This window comes from Dysidea avara, chromosome 7 (assembly GCF_963678975.1).
Source record: "Dysidea avara chromosome 7, odDysAvar1.4, whole genome shotgun sequence".
NCBI classification, from domain to species: domain Eukaryota; kingdom Metazoa; phylum Porifera; class Demospongiae; order Dictyoceratida; family Dysideidae; genus Dysidea; species Dysidea avara.
This window is the reverse complement of record NC_089278.1, coordinates 34188778-34210224: the sequence shown is the minus strand read 5'-3', so window position 1 is coordinate 34210224 and position 21447 is coordinate 34188778. Positions and strand designations below refer to the sequence as shown.

The following is a 21447-nucleotide window of genomic DNA, read 5'->3' as shown; positions in this document are numbered from 1 at the left end:
AGGTGACCACGTGTATAGTGACATGTTACTGGTACTAGTATATTGTCATCAATATCAACATCAACAATATCGTTAATTATTTTGTAAAACATTATCAGTTTTGCATTTGTTCTTCTGCTTTGCAAACTAGGCCATCCCAAAGATTCCATCATTTTAGTCACACTAGCATATCTGTCTTTCTTATTTAAAGCAAATCTTGCTGATCGTCTTTGCACCATCTCTAGTCTGTCGATGTCTGTCTGGTAATGTGGAGACCAGACCACTGATGCATACTCATTACCGTAAATCAGGTGCACGATAGACCTTTTATTTTTTTAAAGGTCTGGCTACGCCAGACTACTTGGAACCAGGAAGCCCTAAAACCAGGAAACGCTCGGGACTGCGAAATACGTTTAGTTGCATGCAGCCGGGGCAGCGACTCAACACGGACTCGCAACGACTAAACGAAGGTAAGTTTTTTTTTTTAGTATCAGTTTTTAAAGTTTAATTTGTTGATGTTTGCCGTTGCGGTTGATGGATAGCCCTGAGTCTAGACTTCTTGTATTTTATAACAAAACAAAACGTCTCTTTCTCCTGGGCTATTGGGGCGAGAATGACTCGCCATAGTAATAATAATAATAATAATGCTTTACAGAATAATAATTCTGAGGGTCTACCAGTGACTTACACTGATAGCCTAACATACATTAAATAATAACTATACACTAACATCTACATACTTAGTTACAAGTGGTTAAAATTGTTAGATGCAGGATTCTTGGAACAACGGGAACAGGGACAAAGGTAATGGAAACAACAAGGTGAATTGTCAAAGTTAGCTAAGCAAGTCCGCTTTAGCTATAAAACTTAACCACTGTGATAGTGAACGTCTTATTGATTATTAAGACCGCAAAATATAGAATGCAAACAGGGGCCTAGACTCAGGGTTACCATACCCTGATAGCCAAAGAGTGATCAGTGCAGGAGCCCTGGCAAGACTTACATTTCTTAACTTACAGTACAAAATTAACTACACAGTACCAAAGTTCAGGTCAAAAGGTCCGACAGATCCCACTCCAGGGAAACTCTAGAATTAAAAATTCTGTAAGAGCAGGGGATGGCAATACGAGCAGCTTGCTCAAACAGTGACCGAACAGTTTTCTTCGGCACGCAACAAGCAGTAGCTACTTGAGCAAGTGTTTCTGGCATAAAGTGACCCAGACATCCTATCTCAATAGAAATGAGATCAACAACTAACCCAGTGCGTTGAAGAATAGCAGATATGAGCACAACCGAGTCAGTAAAAATCTTCTCCTTTCCTTGTTGAAATAATCCCACACTCATATATAAGCAACACAAAGAGACTGACAAAGGTCACGCTCTTGGCTGACTTCGTTGGTGGTGGAAGGTATGGTACTGCTGCATGTTGCTTCTGAACCTGAAGGTTGTGCTGTTTTGTCTGTTATGCACCTATCAATGTAATCCTCAACTACAACAGATACGGGTTGAGGTGGGGGAAGGTGGGGGTTTGCATCACTGAAAATTACAATTCCCCACCTACTGGGAAAATGCTGGTGATGCAAACCCCCACCAAGTCTCGACTTGCAAACCCCAAGAACAAAGAGTAATGGCCACTTAACTTCTCAGTAATTGATTGCCGGGGCACACATTCAGAAACAAGACTGACATCATTCTATCTTTAGATGCGGTATGCTCAGGTTCAGCAGTCATAATTATGTAAATAAACAACCAACTATGTAGAAGAAAAGATTAGAAAATTTAAGTTGAATTAGAGATCAAAGAAAAAAGTAGTGAAACGAGGGAATAGCTAATTTTGAGTAATACACATACATCAATAATGAGTGTGGTGTGTATGTACAAAATGTCACAAAACTTAAAGTCAAGAATGAAAAGAAAAAATTATTCAAGCCCAGTGCAATAACTAAGTTAACAACCAATATAGTCCAGTAGATTTAAGGTTGGACCCAGAAAAAATTGAAGAAAGCTGATTTTGGTATCATTAGAAAGCACATTTTTCATAGAATAACATATCCAAAATCCTCTAAAATCCACCTTGGGAATAATTTTTTATGGCCAATTTAGTATTGAGGCATATGTGACTGGATTCAGGAAAGTGGATCTTCCACACATATCCAATTTACCAAAATTAACAACTCATAACTTCAGATTGGAAAATGGTATTGACTTGAAATTTGATCAGTAGTGAGTACCAGCATCACTTATTAGTTGCAGAAAATGTCAGGTTGATATTCACCTTGTACACTAAATTGTGGTTTCTTTATTAAATGCATCCTATTTTTGCAAATCTGGTCATTTGTGGTTAACAAAAATGCATATTATCCTTAAAATATTTGCTCATAAGAAATTCATTGCAATCAATATTAGTTGTATGAAATAAGAATAAGACTGGTTATAGAAATAAAAAGTGCCTATCATGCAAGTTCTGAACAAACATATTTGTCACGATTATTGTAAACAGTTTCCTCAGCACTTCTGCAATTTTCTCCCTTGCAACTGTCACATGCTGCAACATACTTTAATCCATGATTACACTGAGAGCATAATGTTGCTACCACATGGACTTGTAGTAGAAAGCTTGCATTTATATTGTACAAATTTAAGTTAAGACTTCTGGTGCTAGTCCCATGTCTGTTATCATCAGTTGCATACAGCCTCGATCCTTCTAGTTTCTAGCTCCATTATGGTAGTGGATCAAGTTAGTCATTAAGTTCCTTCTAATGAATAACTTGTAGATGTACATACAAGTTGTGAAAGTGTGTTGCTCTTGCAATCATTTTCACATCATTTTCTTCTTGATTAGGCCAACTTTACCCTGTTCAAATGTCGCAGACATGCAAGGATGCAAAAAGAGAAGAAGTAATTATGACGTTTCAATAGGACCTATGTGCCCAATAATGTCATCAATTTTCCAATGCTCAAATGTTTCCCAACCTCTGAAAGAAAATATATACTTGCTATGCTCTGGTGCACCATGCAGGAGGACAAGAACATCAGTGTCATCAGCTACAACACACTTTACTTCCTTCAATTGCAAATCGAAGTGCACATTGAACTATCAGTGTGTCAGCATCCAAATTACTCTGATGCACAACCTGGCCATCATCTCTCAGATATTGGACAATCAATTGATGTTTGCTCTTTTCATTTGCAAGAAAACTTCCTGACTTTTGTATGCTTCCATAGATTCACTTGACTGAATATCTGCACTTGCACATACCATAACATACCTGGGGATGTTCACAGCCCTACACACTGATTGCACACATGGAGATTCTGACATACTGATGGTCCAATGCGTACTTCAATTTTACAACTGAAGGAAGTAGAGTGAATGTTGTAGCTGATGACAACAATGAAGTTCTTGTGCTACTGGTGCATGCTGGAAGCAGAACATGACAAGTACGTATCCGTTTTCATTCAGAGGTTGTAAAACATTTGAAGATTTGGAAAAATGATGACGTTATTGGGCACTTATGTAGGTCCTCTTTTCACATGCCTGGGTGGCTGTGATACAATGTCCACAACATTTGAATAGGTAAAGTCGGCCTAATCAGCAATCAAATGATGTGCAAACGATTGAAAAGTTAATGATGGATTGTATAATGCAACAATTGCACATGTTGAAAAAGTTGGAGTATGATGGGAATCAGTCTGATTCATTGAGGAGTCTCAGGTATACAAAACAAAGTACATGGAAATGGTGGCATCAGAAAGTTATTACACATGCGAGCTATGAAAGTGTGCTAACCCTTGCAGTTGGATAGAGTTTTCAGGATCAATGGTTTTAGCTGATGCAAGAAGTTATTCATTGGAGGGAAACTAGAAGGATTAAGGTTGCAACCGATGATGATAGACATGGGACCAGTCCCATAGATCATATATATTAATTTTGTACAATATAAATTCCAGCTTTCCACTGCAAATCCATGTGGTAGCAATATTATGCTCTTGTTGCAAACATGGATTATTAGTGTGTTGCAAATGTGAAGGAGAGAGTTGCAGAAGTGCTAAGGAAACTGTTTCTTATGAAAAAATAATTTAAGAATAACACATTTTTGTTGGTCACCAGATTTGCAAACATGGGTTTGCAAATGCATCCGATTGAGAAACCATAACTTAGTGTTCAAGTTGAATATCACTCTGAAATTTTCTCCACCTAATAAGTGATGCTGGTGCGCAAAACTGATCAAATTGCAAGTCAATACTATTTTCCAATCTGAAGTTATGAGATGTCAAAGTTGGTAAAGTAGATATGTGTGGAAGATCCACTTTCCTGAATCCAGTCACATATACCTCAATACTAAATTGGCCATAAAAATTTTTCCCCCAAGGTGGATTTTAGAGGATTTTGGATATGTTATTCTATGAAAAATGTGCTTTCTAATGATACCAAAATCAGCTTTCTTCAAATTTTTTCTGGGGTTCACCCCTTTTTTCAGTTATATCTACCGGACTAATAAGTTCCAAAGTCAAATTGAGTGTGGGAGAAAAGAATAGTAATACGAGTTAATTCTAGCAGGTAAATTAATAAATCTTGTAAGGTAGCTCCAAGTAGATGACATTTCCGATTGGAGATCATGTGAAAAGTCAATAGAGATCAGATTGTTGATAATTTTGTAAAATGGAATTAGTCCTTCTTTCTTCAAGTGATTGCCAGGTTAACTGAGACAACATGAAACTCACGCTGGAGCAAGTTGAAAAATTGTTGCAAACAAAACAAGCAGCTTCACATTGAACCATTTCAAGATAAGTTATGACTGATGGTGACTCCTAAGTATTTGGCAGAAGTAACTTTACAAAAGAGGTGACTGTTGGAATTATATGTTGAATTCAAAGGAGTTTTCTTATTCAGGTAGTCAGGTTTTCACACTTTATTATTATTGTTATTATTAGGATTACAGGTAAGAAGGCAAATGCCTGTAACAACCTGATCTAGACATATACTACAAAAATTAATTATACACTTGGATAGGTTGAGCTTCATTAATCAGATGTCAGCAACTGAGCAATGATACTTAAGTCTTTCTGTAGTCTGAAGACACCTTCATGAATTTCTATGTACAAAATAACGTCATCAGCATAAAGTCTGATTTTAGAAATTACCTTACTACCAAAAACACTTGTTGCCAGATACATTTTTCCGTCAATTACTTTGGATATATAAGTATGTGTGCTTTATGACATTCTCTTTGAACTTGTTTCTTTAGTTCTCCATATGCTTCCAATCTGATTCAAGGCAGGAAATCCAAGCTTATTGTTCTTGTAATGGAAAGGCACTTAATTTGGGTGTTTTTCCAAGGATGTCTATATAGCTAGGGGATTGTGAAAGTACTCTACAGGGTATCAGTTCCAAATACCTGCTTACAGGAGTTCCAAAAGTCTTGATTTGGGGTATCAACAGAATGGTTAGATATGAAAGTATTAGAAAAGTGAAATGTCTTTCATTGAGTACTTGCCAGTCAGCTTGATGCCACACGTAAACTGTGTGAGGTTGAGTTAAGGTTGCTACAAGAGAGGATTTAATAATGGTCAATTCATGTTCACTGTGGCCAGAAGAAATCGTAACTTTCTGAATAAAGCCAGGTCTGTTTTTAGCAAATAAATTAAGTATATTGTTTCACCTTGTCGGAGAGTCAACCAGCTGAGAAAACCCAAAAGTACTAAAAGTGTCAAGTAATATGTTACATAACTCTAATGGATATTCCTTGGATACGACAGAGTTGAGGTTCCAACTGATGTTGGGGCAAATTGGAGTCACCTGTAATCCACATCACAGTATTCTCATACTTACAGCATAGTTGTTCAATCAGGTTTGGTTATAGTCCGAAGCATTAGTATATCTGCAGGTATAGCCAACCTCTCTTGCTATTCCCTTGTTTCACTACTTTTTTCTTTGATCCCTTAAAATTCTTCTATACGTGTTATTACTTAACTTGAGACTAGCTCTTGGCTCCTTGAAATGTGACCTTCCTGCCATCCTTTTTGGGGACTCCACTCCTGGTAGCATTTAGGCAAAGCCTGACTTGCAGCAATGTACAATTGACATCTGCTTTTTATGATCAAATGAATACAGGGGCTATTTATAGGTGTTAATTGTCAACTCTTTGGCTTTGTATTCAAGCTGCTACCTTCTTTTCTAGTGGGAGCTGTGCCTCCTCTCTTCCCAGGGGGGTAGGACAAGTCCACATGAATGGGTACACCATTACGCAATGCACTTAAGTGATGCTTGAAAGTGTTTCATGTGAGCTAATTGTTACTGTAAAAAAATATCGACTATGAGGTTTGATATATATTTGAGTCCTACTGTGTTTGTACTTTACAATGGTGTGATTTTTGTGAAGAAATCAACATTCCAAAATGATGACAAGTGGTGGTCACCAATTCATCACTGACGGTTTTATCAAACAAGCACAAACGATCTACATGGTAGATATACATATCCCTATAGAGAGATAGAAGAATCCGTTTCTTTAGAATATATTTTAGTAGCACTAAGGACCTTACGTAACTTCATTACCAGTTCATGTGGGCTTGTCCACCCCCGCTCTCTTCCATTGTAAGGAGATTTTCTCTTTATAATTTTTTTTTATTACCAGGCTAGATGGATTGCCCTTGCCACCATTCCCAGCACTAGGTGTTAAAGTGCTGGACAGCTAGAAATACCAGGAATCAAACAAGGCCACCAGACTCCAAGCGACCCTCGGAGTAGGCCAAATCAGTATTTGATGTTGATGGACTGCGATTTGAAGAGCGATGACCCCTCAAGCACACCACTGAAGATCTTAAAAGCAAAGCCTACATATCACATTTGCTGTATTAAATTAATGCTATGTTTCTTGGCCAACATAGAAGCAAGCTTCCTAAAAGCTGTTGTAGCAGTGGGGCCCATGCCTCTTGTAACGGATAGTAATTATGACACCCCCTTGGTCCTGTTGTATCACTTGAGGCGGGGCTTTGGAAATATCCAACTTTTCAGAACTTTTGCTTTCCTGAGTTCTCTCACTTGAGTGAGATGGAGGAGATCCTTCTATCAGAATTCTGGTCAGGAGCTTCAGCCTGGTGGTTTTTGAAACCTTGACAGAATGATATGAGGCCAGTATTGCACTCTTCCACAACCTTCAGCCATCTGAGAGTCAACAGCTGGCTTGAAGTGTTTCCCAGGCTGCCTTTACAATATCAATGGGCAACCACTCGCTGGCCTCTATAATTTCCATCAGGGACCCAGTTGCATCCAGGAAGAAGGCTTCACCTTGTGACAACTGCTGGTCAAGAACCTTTACACTCTTGGAGCATTCTGCTTCCCACACCTTATCCAGCCATGGAGAGGGAGATTAGGAGCTGAGAACTGGTTTCTCAGTAGTTTCTTCTGCATATGTCATGAATGACCTTTTTAAGAGTTCCTTTACTGCTAACACAGTAATGAGGCAGACTCCATTGTAATCACTTGATACGTTGGCAGCAGCAAATAATTTATGATCTATACCAAAAGAACTAAGCTGTAGACAAGGGGTGTGGTCCCCACAAAAAAGATGTGAAACCCAAAGTGGCGGCCTAGAAATGGCTGTGATGGTAGGTTAATGGCAAAAATATTACTAACAACAATTCAGGTGAATTTGTGTCACCTTCTCCAAGTTTTACAATGAATCATTTTTATTAAAATTTTTGCTATTAACTTTGCTGAACTCTCTACACAGTGACTTGCTGTAGCTGAACTCATTAGAAGGTGACTTGTTATAGCTAAACTCTCTACAGGGTGAATTGTTTGCAGCTAAACTCTAGTGTTGTGAACTTGCAGAGTTTACTAAAACCGGTTATTGGAAGGTGAATAGTTAGATATTGACCAATTATTGTTTGATTGTAAATTAGCAGACATAATGGTACTCAACATGCCTGTTGGAAGCCTTTGGGTGGCACCAAAGTGGCTATCAACATCCTGCCTTACAATAACAGTTATAACAAGGCAATTGGAAACAGTGGAAATGGAAACCGGAAACGGAAAATGGAATACTAAATGTACCCTAGAGTAAAACCCTTGTTTAGTGGCCACCTCTTAAAGACCTCCTTCTTATAAAGACCACCTCTGTACAAATACCACATTGTAGTTAGATTTCAAAGATGGCTAAGGCATACTGACCATTTCATGGTCACCTTTTAGAAAGATCACCTCTTTACAAAGTTCTTCACATTGCAATAATAGCTAGGTTCCAAACATCCTACGTATGTCATGACCACTTTATCTATGCAACTAAAAACACTAGGCTCTTAAGGTCATCATCTCCTACGAGACCTCATTTTTTGTTGCTACAGCATGTTGTAGTGTACTAGCTACATTTCACTTGCATGAAATATATTTATTGTATGGTACCATATCTATGCTGGTACAACTTGAACTAAGCGATGATGGTATATGACTTGAGTGAAGTGTGGACAAAGAGATGACATTGATATGAGTCATGAAATACATGTTTGAAGCTTACCAAATATTACCATGTAAAATAGAGGTGGTCTTTATCAATGGTGACCACAAAGTGGTCCTTAGCTATCTTTGAGATTAAATTACAATGTGGTCTTTGTACAGAGGTGGTCTTTATAAGAAGGTGGTCGTTAAGAGGTGGCCACTAAACAAAGGTTTTGCCCTAGGGTACATTTATATGACAATTTGACCATTTCCGTTTTCCACTTTCCGTTTCCAGTTTCTATTTCCACTGTTTCCAATTGTCCGTTATAACATGCTTTGAGGTTATTTTATGATGTTAACACTTGTCAGCAGGGGCAATTTATGGTTTACCAAGTGGGTGGGCAAAACCGGTTTAAAGGTTTCTTAGCCAATAATTGGCTTATCCTAAGGATAGACAATACCGGTTAATAACTAGTTCTTACATACCAGTTCGCAACAGTACTGAACTCTCTATAATAGGATAACTTGTTGTAAAACAAGTCACCCTGTAGAGAACTCAGCTACATTAGAAGTCTCCTTGTAAATAGTTTAATTACAGCAAGTTATACTGTAGAAAGTTCAGCTGCAAACAATTCACCCTGTATAGAGTTCAGCACAACTGAACTCTGCACAGGGTGACTGTTTGTAACTGATCTCTGGACAGGGTGACTTGTTGTAGTCTACAGGGTGACTTATAACAGAGTACAAGACATAGTTGAATACTTTAATAAAGTAATGTACTTCTTAGCTGACTGCTCTAGTAGAGTATCTCGATCTCGCACTGTTTATCGTATTCTACCAAGATACACCATTAAATCCCCCTTTTGTGTGGTAGGCAAACAGATTACCCGACAGCGTTTGTAAGTGTGAAAAGATGAAGAAAATAAAGAGAAAAAAACAAGAAGTTAAGCTAATTTTTGAAATCTCATATCTCAGGAATTCATGAAGCAATTTTGCTCAAAATACTACTAATGGTGGTGGGTGTTGCCGCAGTAAAAATTGTCTTATTTCATGTAAAGTCAAATAAACAAAAGTCATCACGGAGCTACAAATGAGTGAAAATTGCATTTTTTTCTTTCTTCCTATCAATGTACTTATGGTGTGACTTCTACAGCCGCATGGCACACTACAGTATGTGCATGACACACTACTGTGTGTCTTAATTAATGGATTGGTCTTTCAAGTCCTCTATAGCTACCTTCTCATCCTCCGCCATCTGTACCCAGCTGAAACCAAATCTTCTACTAGCTAATCTGCTGCTGTTCGGACATTGCTACTGGCTCCACTAATCAGTGTTTTATTGTCTAACTTGCTACTCTGTACCATCTCAGAGACTTAGTTGATATGATTCAAGAGTGTCTCTATAAGCAGACCATACCATGTCCACTTGCTGCTGTAGTTGTAAAACCACTTCGTAGACCTCTAATGTAGTTTTAGACATTTCAATGGTGATATCACTTTGAAATAAAGAACAAATATAGCACAACCAACACTCACTAGCCTGTGCTAGACAAAAGGCTGGAGTGGCAAACTTCTTATAGTGTACATAGTGTTTAGTAGTGCACATGCGCACAGTTGCATGTGCTACACATGCTTCTAAGACTTTAGAGTGACCAACCAACTAGCTGCCTATTTAGAGAATTAGGGTAAACACCATTGATATGTGAGACTGAGCCTTCTGAAATATAATTGCAGTAGTAAATACACTGTAATTTATATAAAGGAACACAAGCTGCATAAGCAGTCAGAGACATTGGCCTGAAAACAGATAGTTTTAAGCATCTGGCAATACTAGCAATTAGTTTTATGTCACCTAGCTTAAGCTTATATGTGACCAAGTCTGAAAAAACCGGGCTTATCGCCTATTTAAAGTATCGAGAAACGCCGGTTTTAAGTATTTAGTGTATTGTAGCTCGCCAAAGGTTGAAGCTACAATTTGTGTACCAAATTTTCACACGTTTTATCCCAATTCCTTACCTTCCAGAGCATCCACTGTGCAAGTAGCCAACAACTAGGTTTCCCGCCATTTTAGATAGTTTTCAAACCGAGGTTGACTGTATCAGGCGAGCTGCAAATTGGGTGGGAGGTGGGGGCCCTGGAAGGTGGGCAAGATGGTGTTCAAAAATTGAAAGGGAAGGCCAAGGGATGAATTAGGCCAAGTTTTGGGCCATTTAGGTCTCAAAACTGGCTAAAATGAAAGGAAATTTATAGCAGAGGTGCTTATTCAACACCACAGAGCTGTACAGCCACGTACAGTCATCCCCAGGCTGACCAGAGCTCCATAAGGCCCCACACCACACGTACGGATCGCCACTGGGCTTGAGAAAAGCAGATGGTGTTCAAAAATTGAAAGGGAAGGCCAAGGGATGAATTAGGCCAAGTTTTGGGCCATTTAGGTCTCAAAACTGGCTAAAATGAAAGGAAATTCACAGCAGAGGTGCTTATTCAACACCACAGAGCTGTACAGCCACATACAGTCATCCCCAGGCTGACCAGAGCTCCACAAGGCCCCACACCACATGTACAGATTGCCACTGGGTTTGAGAAAAGCAGCCAGCAAAACCAGACCACTCAAGTCTAGTTGATTTTGATTGTGTAGTTAGATAGTTTATTCATGTAGCTTTGTGTCCTTGGTGAAAAATCGAATCTGCTGACATTGGCGATAAGACCGATTTTCTCAGACTGGGTCACATATATAGTTATCACCAACACTGTTGGGATAACAATTTCTGTTACAAGGAAATAAAAAAAAACATGGGTACAGCATAGTGGTAGTTAGCAGGTCAAAACAGCAAAATGAAGTTTAATAGACAGTTTAACGGATTGTACTAAAAATTGGAATGAAATGGAGAAATAATTGGGGAATATACCTAATATGGGATAGCCAGCACAGAGAAGCCATTGCGCTACCATAGATTGGCAATTTGCAAAAGAAATGGGATGCAAAGGAGGACAAGGGTATAGTTATGTTGCATGCATTGTATGTACTGCATTATGTATGCTGAAAGGCACCTGTCAGAATGGAATGACATCTGACAGCAAAGCAACAAGCCCGTAGCCTTGGCCATTTTTTGTCATCTGATAGAAGTAGCCAATCATTCAGAGGAAAACAAGTACACCAGAACTTGGGAATTTTCAACTAGAGTAGGGACTATAGCACATTCACAGTAGGGATATAACACTTCTTATTGTTTTACTGTGATTTAATATCATGCAGCTTGTTTCAGTACTTTTTATCGATTTGTTATTGTCATACTCTAGTTGAAAATTCCTATTTTTGTGTACTTGTTTATTAACTCTTTTGTAAAATATGTTATAAACTCTTTTGTAAAGTAGGATTATTATGACTGGTGAACCCATGCATACCGCATCAAAAGAAATGACGCCGCACACCCCAGCTACCAATTATCATCTGAAAAGTGAAGTATCCATTATGCTTCATTGTCAGCTATACTGTATGTTCAACCCATTACACAGCATTACAAATCAAGAACTGTTCGAAAGCACCTCTGCTATCAAAGTAGCCACAATGAAAAATACAGACAATTTCTGTTATGAAGGGAAGCCATCACATGTTACCGCCAAATCGACACTTTTTGCTGTCAGCAAAGACAAATGGGACACAAAGGAGGACACTGGTAAGTCCAAGAAGAATGCATTGTACATACTGTGGTATGCCAAAAGGCACCTCGGCGACATCAAATAGTGAAAAATCAAGCCTGTCACCTTAGCCATTATCGAGTTACGCTTGCCTTCACATTTACTCATTCAATCAGTCACTCACTCAGTCAGTCAGTAAAAAATTCCATTTAATGATTTTAAAAAAATTCTATAGTAACTTGTTGAAAGCGTTTTGGGTCAATCTGAAGACTTAGTTTTACCTAACTAATACTGCTTCTTTTTTTTTTCATTCCCAGGCTAGATGGACTTCACTTGCCTACCACCCCAAGCACTGGCTGTCAAGTGCTGGACAGCTGGAGGGTACCAGCTACTAAAACAAATCAATCGAGGGTACCAACACTGCTCCATCGTCATCAGGGAATGTGAGGCTGGTTTTTGGATGATGTTTTTTCATGGGCCTCACCCACACCTTTGTGGTCCCTACTATACAGTACAATACTATACAATACGATAGTACTGTATACTTTTTTATATAGCAACTTATAAAGGTTCTGTGAGTTGATTTTTGGTCAGTACCATATTTACTAGACACTGTGGTGCTTATTACCTTAGTTCAATAACTTGATATGGTGACCATTCAAACTCAACCACCATGGCCACTTAATGGTCACAATGATGTTTAAGTCTTCATTTCAAAATAATTACTGATTGTGACACCACTCAAGTGCAGCTAGTATATAGTTAAAGGTGCAACATTTAACCAAGGAAATATGGTGAAAAACAAACCTACATGATCCCTAGTATGCAGTACTACCATACTGTATGTTTCTGTCATACTGTATGATATGCAGCCCGTATTTTCTGTCTAGTAAATATGCATAATATTATATATGATTTTCATAGAAAATGACTGCTTATATATTGGTGTTACTGGTACTAATTCAAGTCTCTTTGGGAAAGTTTGAATGCACTAGAGAGATCACAGTTAATATTAATGGAAATGATACTGAAGATTGCTTGGATGGAGATTATCCTTGTTCTTCACTTGGTTATGTACTAAACCATTTACAGAGTAATGATTGTGTCAACATAACATCCAACTCAGTCCTATTAACTACAATAGTAGAGTTACACAACCTTAATGCTATTACAATAAGAGGACAGGGTAACACTATTGTAACGTGTAACAATACTGGTGGTGTATCTTGTAATAACTGTGGCAACATTATTGTTGAATCAATCACATGGGATTCATGTGGTGATCCAAACGTTGACCAGACTTACAGCCATTTTGGAGGTATAAACTTCAACACAATATCCAACTTGTCTATCATTAACTGTACATTTCAGCATTCTAGAGTTAGAGCGCTATCATTAACTTCAATATCTGGGTTAATTGAAATTGTACATACTCACTTTCTATCTAATGCCAATTATGGTACAATTTACTGTGCCAATTCTCAGCATAACTTTATCCAATGTACTGCAACAGATTTTAAAGTAACTGGTGCAATGCGTATCCAAGATGTCTTGAAAGAAGCAACTGTTAACATTTCAAATTGCCTCTTTGACCACAATGGACACTTAGGGGTTGTTAATGATATTGACTACAGAGAAGTGCCATGTTTTAATTGTGAAGTAGCTGATGGAGCTGGTTTATTGCTTGTTTCTCCTCTTCCTAATGTTGCTGCCAATATTTTCATTGAGAATACTAATTTCTCATTTAATCGTGGTCGTAGTGGAGCAGGAGCTCTTATAAAAACCCAAAATTCACCACATATTGTATTAACCAATGTGATATTTAATAGTAACAGTGTATTCAAATTTTACATTAATGCTTCTGCACTATCAATACGTCTGGTACAGACACCTTGGAACTACTCAGTAATAGAAATGTCCACGATACAATTATCATCATGTCAATTTCATGACAACAGTGGTGGGCGAAATATGCTAAGTTACAACATTGAAGAAGTCCCGTCATATCTAGTAATTGACAATTGTGAGTTCTTCAATAATTTAGAATATGACATTACATTGGTAGAACTAAATATGAATTGTAACGGTTCAGTTGAAATTCTGAATAGTAATTTTGATAAAAACAGTGGAACAGCTTTGATGTATTTTCAAATTCGCAATGAGAACATGGCTGTGTCAATTAATAATGTAACTATGACAAAAAACACAGGATTTGCCACTGAGAAAACAGGAGGGCTTATTTTAATGGAGGTTTCACAGGATAACTGCACTCTACGGATATCAGAGCTAAATTTCATGGATAATCATTATTCCAGCAATGGAGGGGGACTATATATAACAGGTGCTTTTGAAACTATTTTCAAGTGTTATGTTGAGAATTCACATTTTGAGAACAATTTTGGGTTTGGTGATGGTTCTGTTATTTACAGCTCTTTAAGATGTGCAACAGAAAAGACATATCTGATGTTCATTGATAATTGTATGTTTACTCGCAATCAAGGTAATAGCATTGTTTACGCTTCTATGGAATATTATGTATTGCCAGCATTCTTGATTTTAAATGGAATCTTTAGTCATAACGATGGTACTGCACTAAAACTGTTCAATGCTGTACTGGTAGGGAAAGGTACCACTGTCTTTGAACACAATGAGGCTGATACAGGAGCTGCTTTGTATTTAAGTGACTCATACATTTTACTCAACTATACTTCATACCAGTTTCACTTTGTAGGCAACTCTGCTAATCAACATGGTGGGGCTATATTTGTTGATTTTGTACTCTCTAATGTGGACCGTAGCCAATGTCACTGGTTGTTCCATCCACAAAGTGACTTCTGTACTGAAATCTTTCATGAAACAAATAATTGTACTACAGTAATTTACAGTGGTGAGTTTTGCAATGAAGTGCCCAAAAATGATGCAGTCAATGTAATGATTAATATAGCAAACAACACTGCTTTGTTGTCGGGACAAGCAATATTCTATGATGATGCTCAAAATTTTCAAACTGTGAGAAGATCCAGTAATACTTCAGATCCTAACTCTATGTTTTATATTCCAGAAAGTTTTACATTACTGCCATATGCTACTGAACCATTAGTCTTAGCTACCCAGCCAGAGATTCTTGAGTTAGGGGAACCTGCAAAATTTAATAATAACTCTACTGGATGTAACATCACTGGAATCACGTTAGGTCAAGAAATTAGAGTTTTTGCTAACATCACTGGCTACAATAATAAACGAGCAGAAGCAACAAGATTTTTTATCGAATGCATTGAAAACTGTGACAACTACACTTGTACAAGTGACTTTGTTTTGATTGTGGGTGAGTTGCGTGGAATAAGTATTGCTGGACATGAAGTGACTCAAAATGCTTTAATGTCTTTGAGGCTACACAGTGGGATGGTTAGTTTGAAGTTAATCATTGATTTAGTTCCATGTCAGTTAGGTTACATGTATGATTCAGATTCCCATCAATGTATGTGTTACCATTCAGATGAAAATACAGTGACATGTGTAGATAATACCACAACTATTAAGAAAGAATACTGGTTTGGAGAAGTAGATGGAAGTAGGACTGTATCAAAGTGTCCAGAAAAATACTGCAATTTCAGTCGTGTTGAAGATACTCCTAGTAAGTATGTACTTCCTGTGGGATATGATGATCAGTGTAATGTACACAGAGAAGGACCAGCTTGTGGTGAGTGTAGTGGTAACTACACATTGTCATTTGACTTTGATGACTGTGTGGAAGAGGAGGATTGCTCTATTGGAATAACATTTCTAGTAATTATATGTACAGTTCTTTACTGGATTCTTATAGTAGTGATTGCTTTGGGCGTTATGTACTTCAAAATCAACCTGGGATATTTGTATGGGATTATCTACTATTACAGTGTGGTGGACATTTTGTTGGGACAAATTGTGCACTTTTCTAGTGGATTAGATATTGTGGAAAAAGTTATATTCAGCATCATTAGGCTCAGCCCAGGATTTCTTGGCAAGCTCTGTTTCATTAAAGGAATGAGTGGGATAGATCAATATTCCCTACATTATATTCATCCTACTGCAATTTCACTAATTCTTGTGTTGCTTGCCATATTTGCAAGATGCTCCAGACGTTTTGCATTGTTCATTAGCAGAGGAATTATCCATGTTATCTGTCTTATCCTCACATTAACTTACACCTCTATAGCAGACACTTCATTACAGTTATTCCGATGGTTACAATATGAAGCTAATGACAACGTTTACTGCTACTTGTCACCCCATATGAAGTACTTGAATGGTCGTCACATTGTTTACTTTATAATTGCTGTGCTGTTTGAATCAGTAATAGTTCTTGGTTTGCCTCTTCTGCTTCTAGTAGAGCCATTTATAAATAGCAGAATTAACTTCATAAGAATTAAGCCAATACTGGATCAGTTTCAAGGATGTTACAAAGACAAGTATCGCTGGTTTGCTGCTATCTATTTTCTGTGTCGACAAGTAATCCTCTTTATTGTGGTTATCACCTCAGACCAGTTTATTTCATTGTATTTACTTGCAATAGTGTGTGTTGTGCTTGCTTTGTCACACTTTCTGTTGCAACCATATGGCAACAATGCACTCAATCAATATGATGGGATTGTACTTCAGTTGTTACTGCTGGTTGTGTCTCTGCAAATAATTTCAGTATCAAAATCTGCTGACTTCCAAGAAAATGCTATCAGTGGTGTGGCTTATGGACTACTCTTTCTACCTCTCTTGGCTTACATTATTTTATCAATGTATATCAAGAAAGATGATATATACTCAGTAATGAGGTGTCTATGTGGCCAGTGTTGTAAATGTCTGTTTAAAGATGACAATGCAGATGTGGTACCAACAGCAACTACAAACGTCCGTGGGAAGTAAGTGTTCATAAACTAATTGTCTTAATGTTGTTATGTTATGCAAATAATTGTAGGAGGATTGCTAAGGAAGGCCCAGATTTTGAACATTATCAAGAATCTCTTTATGAATACATTGAGATGGACTACCTATGAGTGACAATTCATGATCATGATATGTACAGTTGCATGCTACATGTGTGTCATGTCATATACCTTTGTGTGTGAGAGTGTGACTATTAATTTAATTGAGACTACAAAGTTATTTATAGATGTTATGTGTACAGTTGAATTTGGGATGGGGGAGGGGATTTCTGGAATCTATACTTTCTTTATCAGTGGCAAGTGATGATAACTGCAGAAGAACAAGCATATACAAGATATTATTTTCTACTTTCAATTTTTTAAGTTTAAATTAACACAGTAATAAGTCTAGTCTTCTCAATCTCCCTAGTGGGCTTTTAAAGACATGATAGAAAAAACCATTTTTGTAAGATAAAGACTGTAGTCACAAGGTCACAACAGGTCTAGCTGATAGCATCATTTTTACTTCTGCATGCAGGAGAAAGATCACAGCAAAAAAAGCTTCATAGTATTGTATTGATTATACTTAGTGATCACACAGTATGCTTTATTAGTGATGATACAGTACCTAAGAAAGAGCTAGATCTTATACACTATGCAATAATTGGAGATGAATATGATGTAAAATATTAGTATATACCTGGCAAGCTTAAGGAGGTCCACCAGTGAAATTATATAGTTCAGAGTTTAATATCTCATACTCTGAAGAAGCGTATGCATTGTTTGATTGTGATCAGCAGTGGCGGAGGGAGTAGTTGATATGAGAGGGGGGCTGACCAGGAGGCAGAAATGAGCTGAGGCACTACATTATTGTCTCTGGTTAGGTACGGTGAGAACACACAAAAAAAGGTCACAACCAGCTGACAACAGCTGCCCACCTCACCAGCTACGCCTTTATAGCTGAAACTATATAAAAATCCTTACATAGCTTGCTACATGCATACTGCTCTAACTAGGGCTGGGCGGTTTCTCGGTATTATAGTAATACCGCGGTATTGCAATGAAACGATATCTGTATCGCGTAGATTTCGGTGAAACGATAATATCACGATATCGATATTATTACGATTTTTAGTGTTTGTGACAGCTTATTAAGTCCTTAAGGTTGTTATAATGCACCTCAAATAATCACGTGATACTACTGCAAACAAGGACCTAGTACTAGCTAGTCAATTTTTTTTACAAAGATCGAGATACTCTAATAGAACAGTCAGCTAGGATCGAGATACCCTAATAAAGCAGTCAGCTACTTTAATATAGCAGTCATCTTTAATAACCGCGATAAATAGTAATATCGTGATATATTTCTGTACGATATATCGTGAAACGAAACTCCAATACCGCCCAGCCCTAGCTCTAACACTGTGACTGCTTTATTAGAGTGACTGCTCTATTAGAGTATCTCGATCTCTTTATCACTGTTTTTTATTATTATTAGCGCTTTACAGTGACCAGCACTGAAGGTCAGACAGCAACATGTGCTGCAGCCTTAGAATTACCTAACCTACAAGGAGTTAGACCTAGTGACTTAACTTACTGACTGAATAAGGTGTAACAGAAAAGGGGCCAAAGTAAGGAAAAAAATCCCTCCAACCCCAGGATTCGTTTTTCAGCCTCACTCCAAGGATAATTTCGGCGTGATATTATTCTGAGGGGGGCTCCGCCGCCTATGATTGTACTTTGCAGTGGCAGATTTGTATAGTGCAAGGTATCATAAACTTCCACGAAACGATACACTCACAGTTTTCTTTCATAGTTCAAAGAACCATAAAGCCATCAAATTTTGAACAGGTGTTTTGTACACATTATTTTCATATTGTGCCAAATTTAATTTACACAAAAATTCAATTCTCTACTTTTAGAGCACCAAGTCTATGCTTTATTATTATGTTTTGCATGCAGTGTTGCGGTACTAAAAACCTAGCTTTTAAAAAAATTTCCACTGTAAAACATTTGCAATCTTATCCTTTAAAAACATGATACATTTTTGAAAGTATGGATTGTTTTAAAGGCATACGGCTCTAAACAGTGTACACATTTTGTAAAATTTCAGAATTTTAAAATTCTAAACAGTACTAAACCAAAAACTATACTATAAAAAATACTGTCTGTGCAATTATAAATCTATCAGTATCGTAGAGCCATTCCATATTTGGAGCAACCAAAAATGTATTTATGCATTACCTTATGAGTACATCATAGTCCTAAAAACATATTTTGAAAAAAATATCATTATTTCTGAAGTTTTGGAAGTTTATAATGTTTCGCACTATATGTATGTGCATAGAAGGCAGTAACTAACTAAATGCCAGAACCAACAGTACATGACACAATCCAAAATTAATGTGCACTGTGGAAAGTTTGGGAAAATATACGTATCTACATACATTCTACATTGACATAATGCATGCATGTGTGGGTTGCACATACAGAGTTAGCTGTACTACTGTATGTGTCTGTTCTCTGATTCTTTTAATTCTAATGGGCAACTACTGTGCAACATGTGTGTATACTGATCGTCATGTGCTAGCATTCTAGAGTACGTTATGTATTTTATTAGGGACATATTTGGGAGGGTTTCTGGAACTTGAAATTTTAACTTGTAGGCTATATATCTTAGTTTGGTAGCATAAATGTGCAGAGTAAACCCAGATATAGTATAGTATAGCACAGTGTATTAAGAAACTTACACTGATATTGATTCCTCAAAAGTGTATAATCTATATGTTAAAGGAGAACATGGGTCACGGCAAAAGAGTATTATGGCCTTTATAAAGACTGAGATACTCTAATAGAGTAGTCAAATGTATTCTAGTCTAACTACACGAATAGACCATTCATAACAGACTACAGTTTTAAATGGTATGAGATTGATGGCTTAAGCTCATTGTAGTGACCCAGATATGCATAATTATATACTTGACCCAACTATGCATAATATCCAATTTTTCCAATATTTAAGATTTAGCTGCTAACTTTATTCAAGTTTCATTGACATTTATGACTTAAAGGGAACCAAGCACAGTAAATTCACTACCCATGAAATAATTAATCTATCATAGTCAATTTTGAAGCACTTTTAATGTTCAGAATCTGTCGGGCTGCGCCTACCAAACTCTTATACCTTAACTCACTACCAAATCTGGAAATCACCTTACCCACTGGAATACTGTGCAGTCTCTAGCTAGTCCTGTTCTCAGTGCACGCAGTAACATAACTCATGTCATCTTGATTTTTAAACTCCTTACTCTGATTTTCTATTAGAGTATTTTGATTCTGGTATTGTGGTTAAACAATTGCCTTTACCATTCCTAGCTGGGAAATTGTACACACACTACTGGACAGTTTTGTCCATGAAAGTGCAACGAAAAAATGTTCAACCTGTGAAAGTATAATAAAGTTTTCATTGGGTGGCTCCAATGAAATTTTATTTTCATAGCATTTTAATTGGACACACATAATACAATTAATGAAAAACCAATGAAAAGTTGCCAATGAAAGTTCCATAAAAAGCAGTTTCACAGAGTGTTCAATGGTAATTTTTTATTGGTTTTCATTAATTGTCCTACAGTATTAGTAGAGAAACAAATTTCTGTGGAAGTTGAATAAGATATACCAAGAGTTCATAATGGATATATTTAGAGTGTAGTGAATTCTTGGAACAGTTTACTGCAGCATATTATTGAGGCACACTCATTGAACAACTTCAAGTCAAAGCTGGATATATGCATTGGACTAATAATATGTATGTTTTCTATCATGATTTGGTGTACAGGCTATTTTAGCCTCTTTGCCAAAAATAAATAAATAAATAAATATATTATAACTCTTGGGTAAATCATTTGAGATACAGTGCCATGTCAAAATCATTGCCTTGGGGCATGTTTGGAAACTTTAAACCGTCCATGTCTAGCAGGTCAGAAAACTGACCACACAAGTGCATTCAGAATCTGTTTTTGCTTAAACATATGTATTCCAAATTTACAGAAAATCTTTTAAACGTGATGTAACAAATCATCCTGTAGAAAATTCAGCTACAAGCAGATCGCCCTGTAGAAAGATCAGCAAAATAATTATAAACTGGTTTAAAATACTTCGACATTTCATTGTAAAAAGTGCAGGTACAATCCAATATGTTGTATATCTATGCTGGCTTTGTATACCTTGACCCTTGGTGCTTCTTAACACTACAAGTTAATTACCTGTAAGGACACTTCCTTTGATCAGTTTTGGACATGACCATCCCTTATTTGTCTATGTAGATTCACAGTATAATAATTATACTGTTTACTATTGAGCACTTTTACAGTTTCCCAGTACATTTTCTTTGGACAACCTTGATATGAATGATAATTCTAGGCTATATGAAAAATGCTATGAAACTAAATTTTATTGGGGCCACCCAATGAAAACTTTACTTATCACAGGTTGAGC

At 37.1% G+C, this 21447-nt stretch overlaps 1 protein-coding gene across 1 annotated transcript; it reads left to right on the top strand.

The window, feature by feature from the left end:
• Positions 1 to 326: 326 nt before the first annotated feature.
• On the top strand, positions 327 to 17182 carry LOC136261720 (uncharacterized). Its single transcript, XM_066055766.1, has 3 exons — positions 327 to 449; positions 12983 to 16950; positions 17007 to 17182. Exons 2-3 carry the CDS (start codon positions 12986 to 12988, stop codon positions 17083 to 17085), a joined length of 4044 nt encoding a protein of 1347 aa, XP_065911838.1. The 5' UTR covers positions 327 to 449; positions 12983 to 12985; the 3' UTR covers positions 17086 to 17182.
• Positions 17183 to 21447: the final 4265 nt, after the last annotated feature.

Coding starts and splice junctions, on each gene's coding strand:
- LOC136261720 (XM_066055766.1), top strand. CDS start 12,986: ATGACTGCTTATATATTGGTGTTACTGGTACTAATTCAAGTCTCTTTG. Junction 16,951..17,006: donor ACTACAAACGTCCGTGGGAA/GTAAGTGTTCAT, acceptor AAATAATTGTAG/GAGGATTGCTAAGGAAGGCC.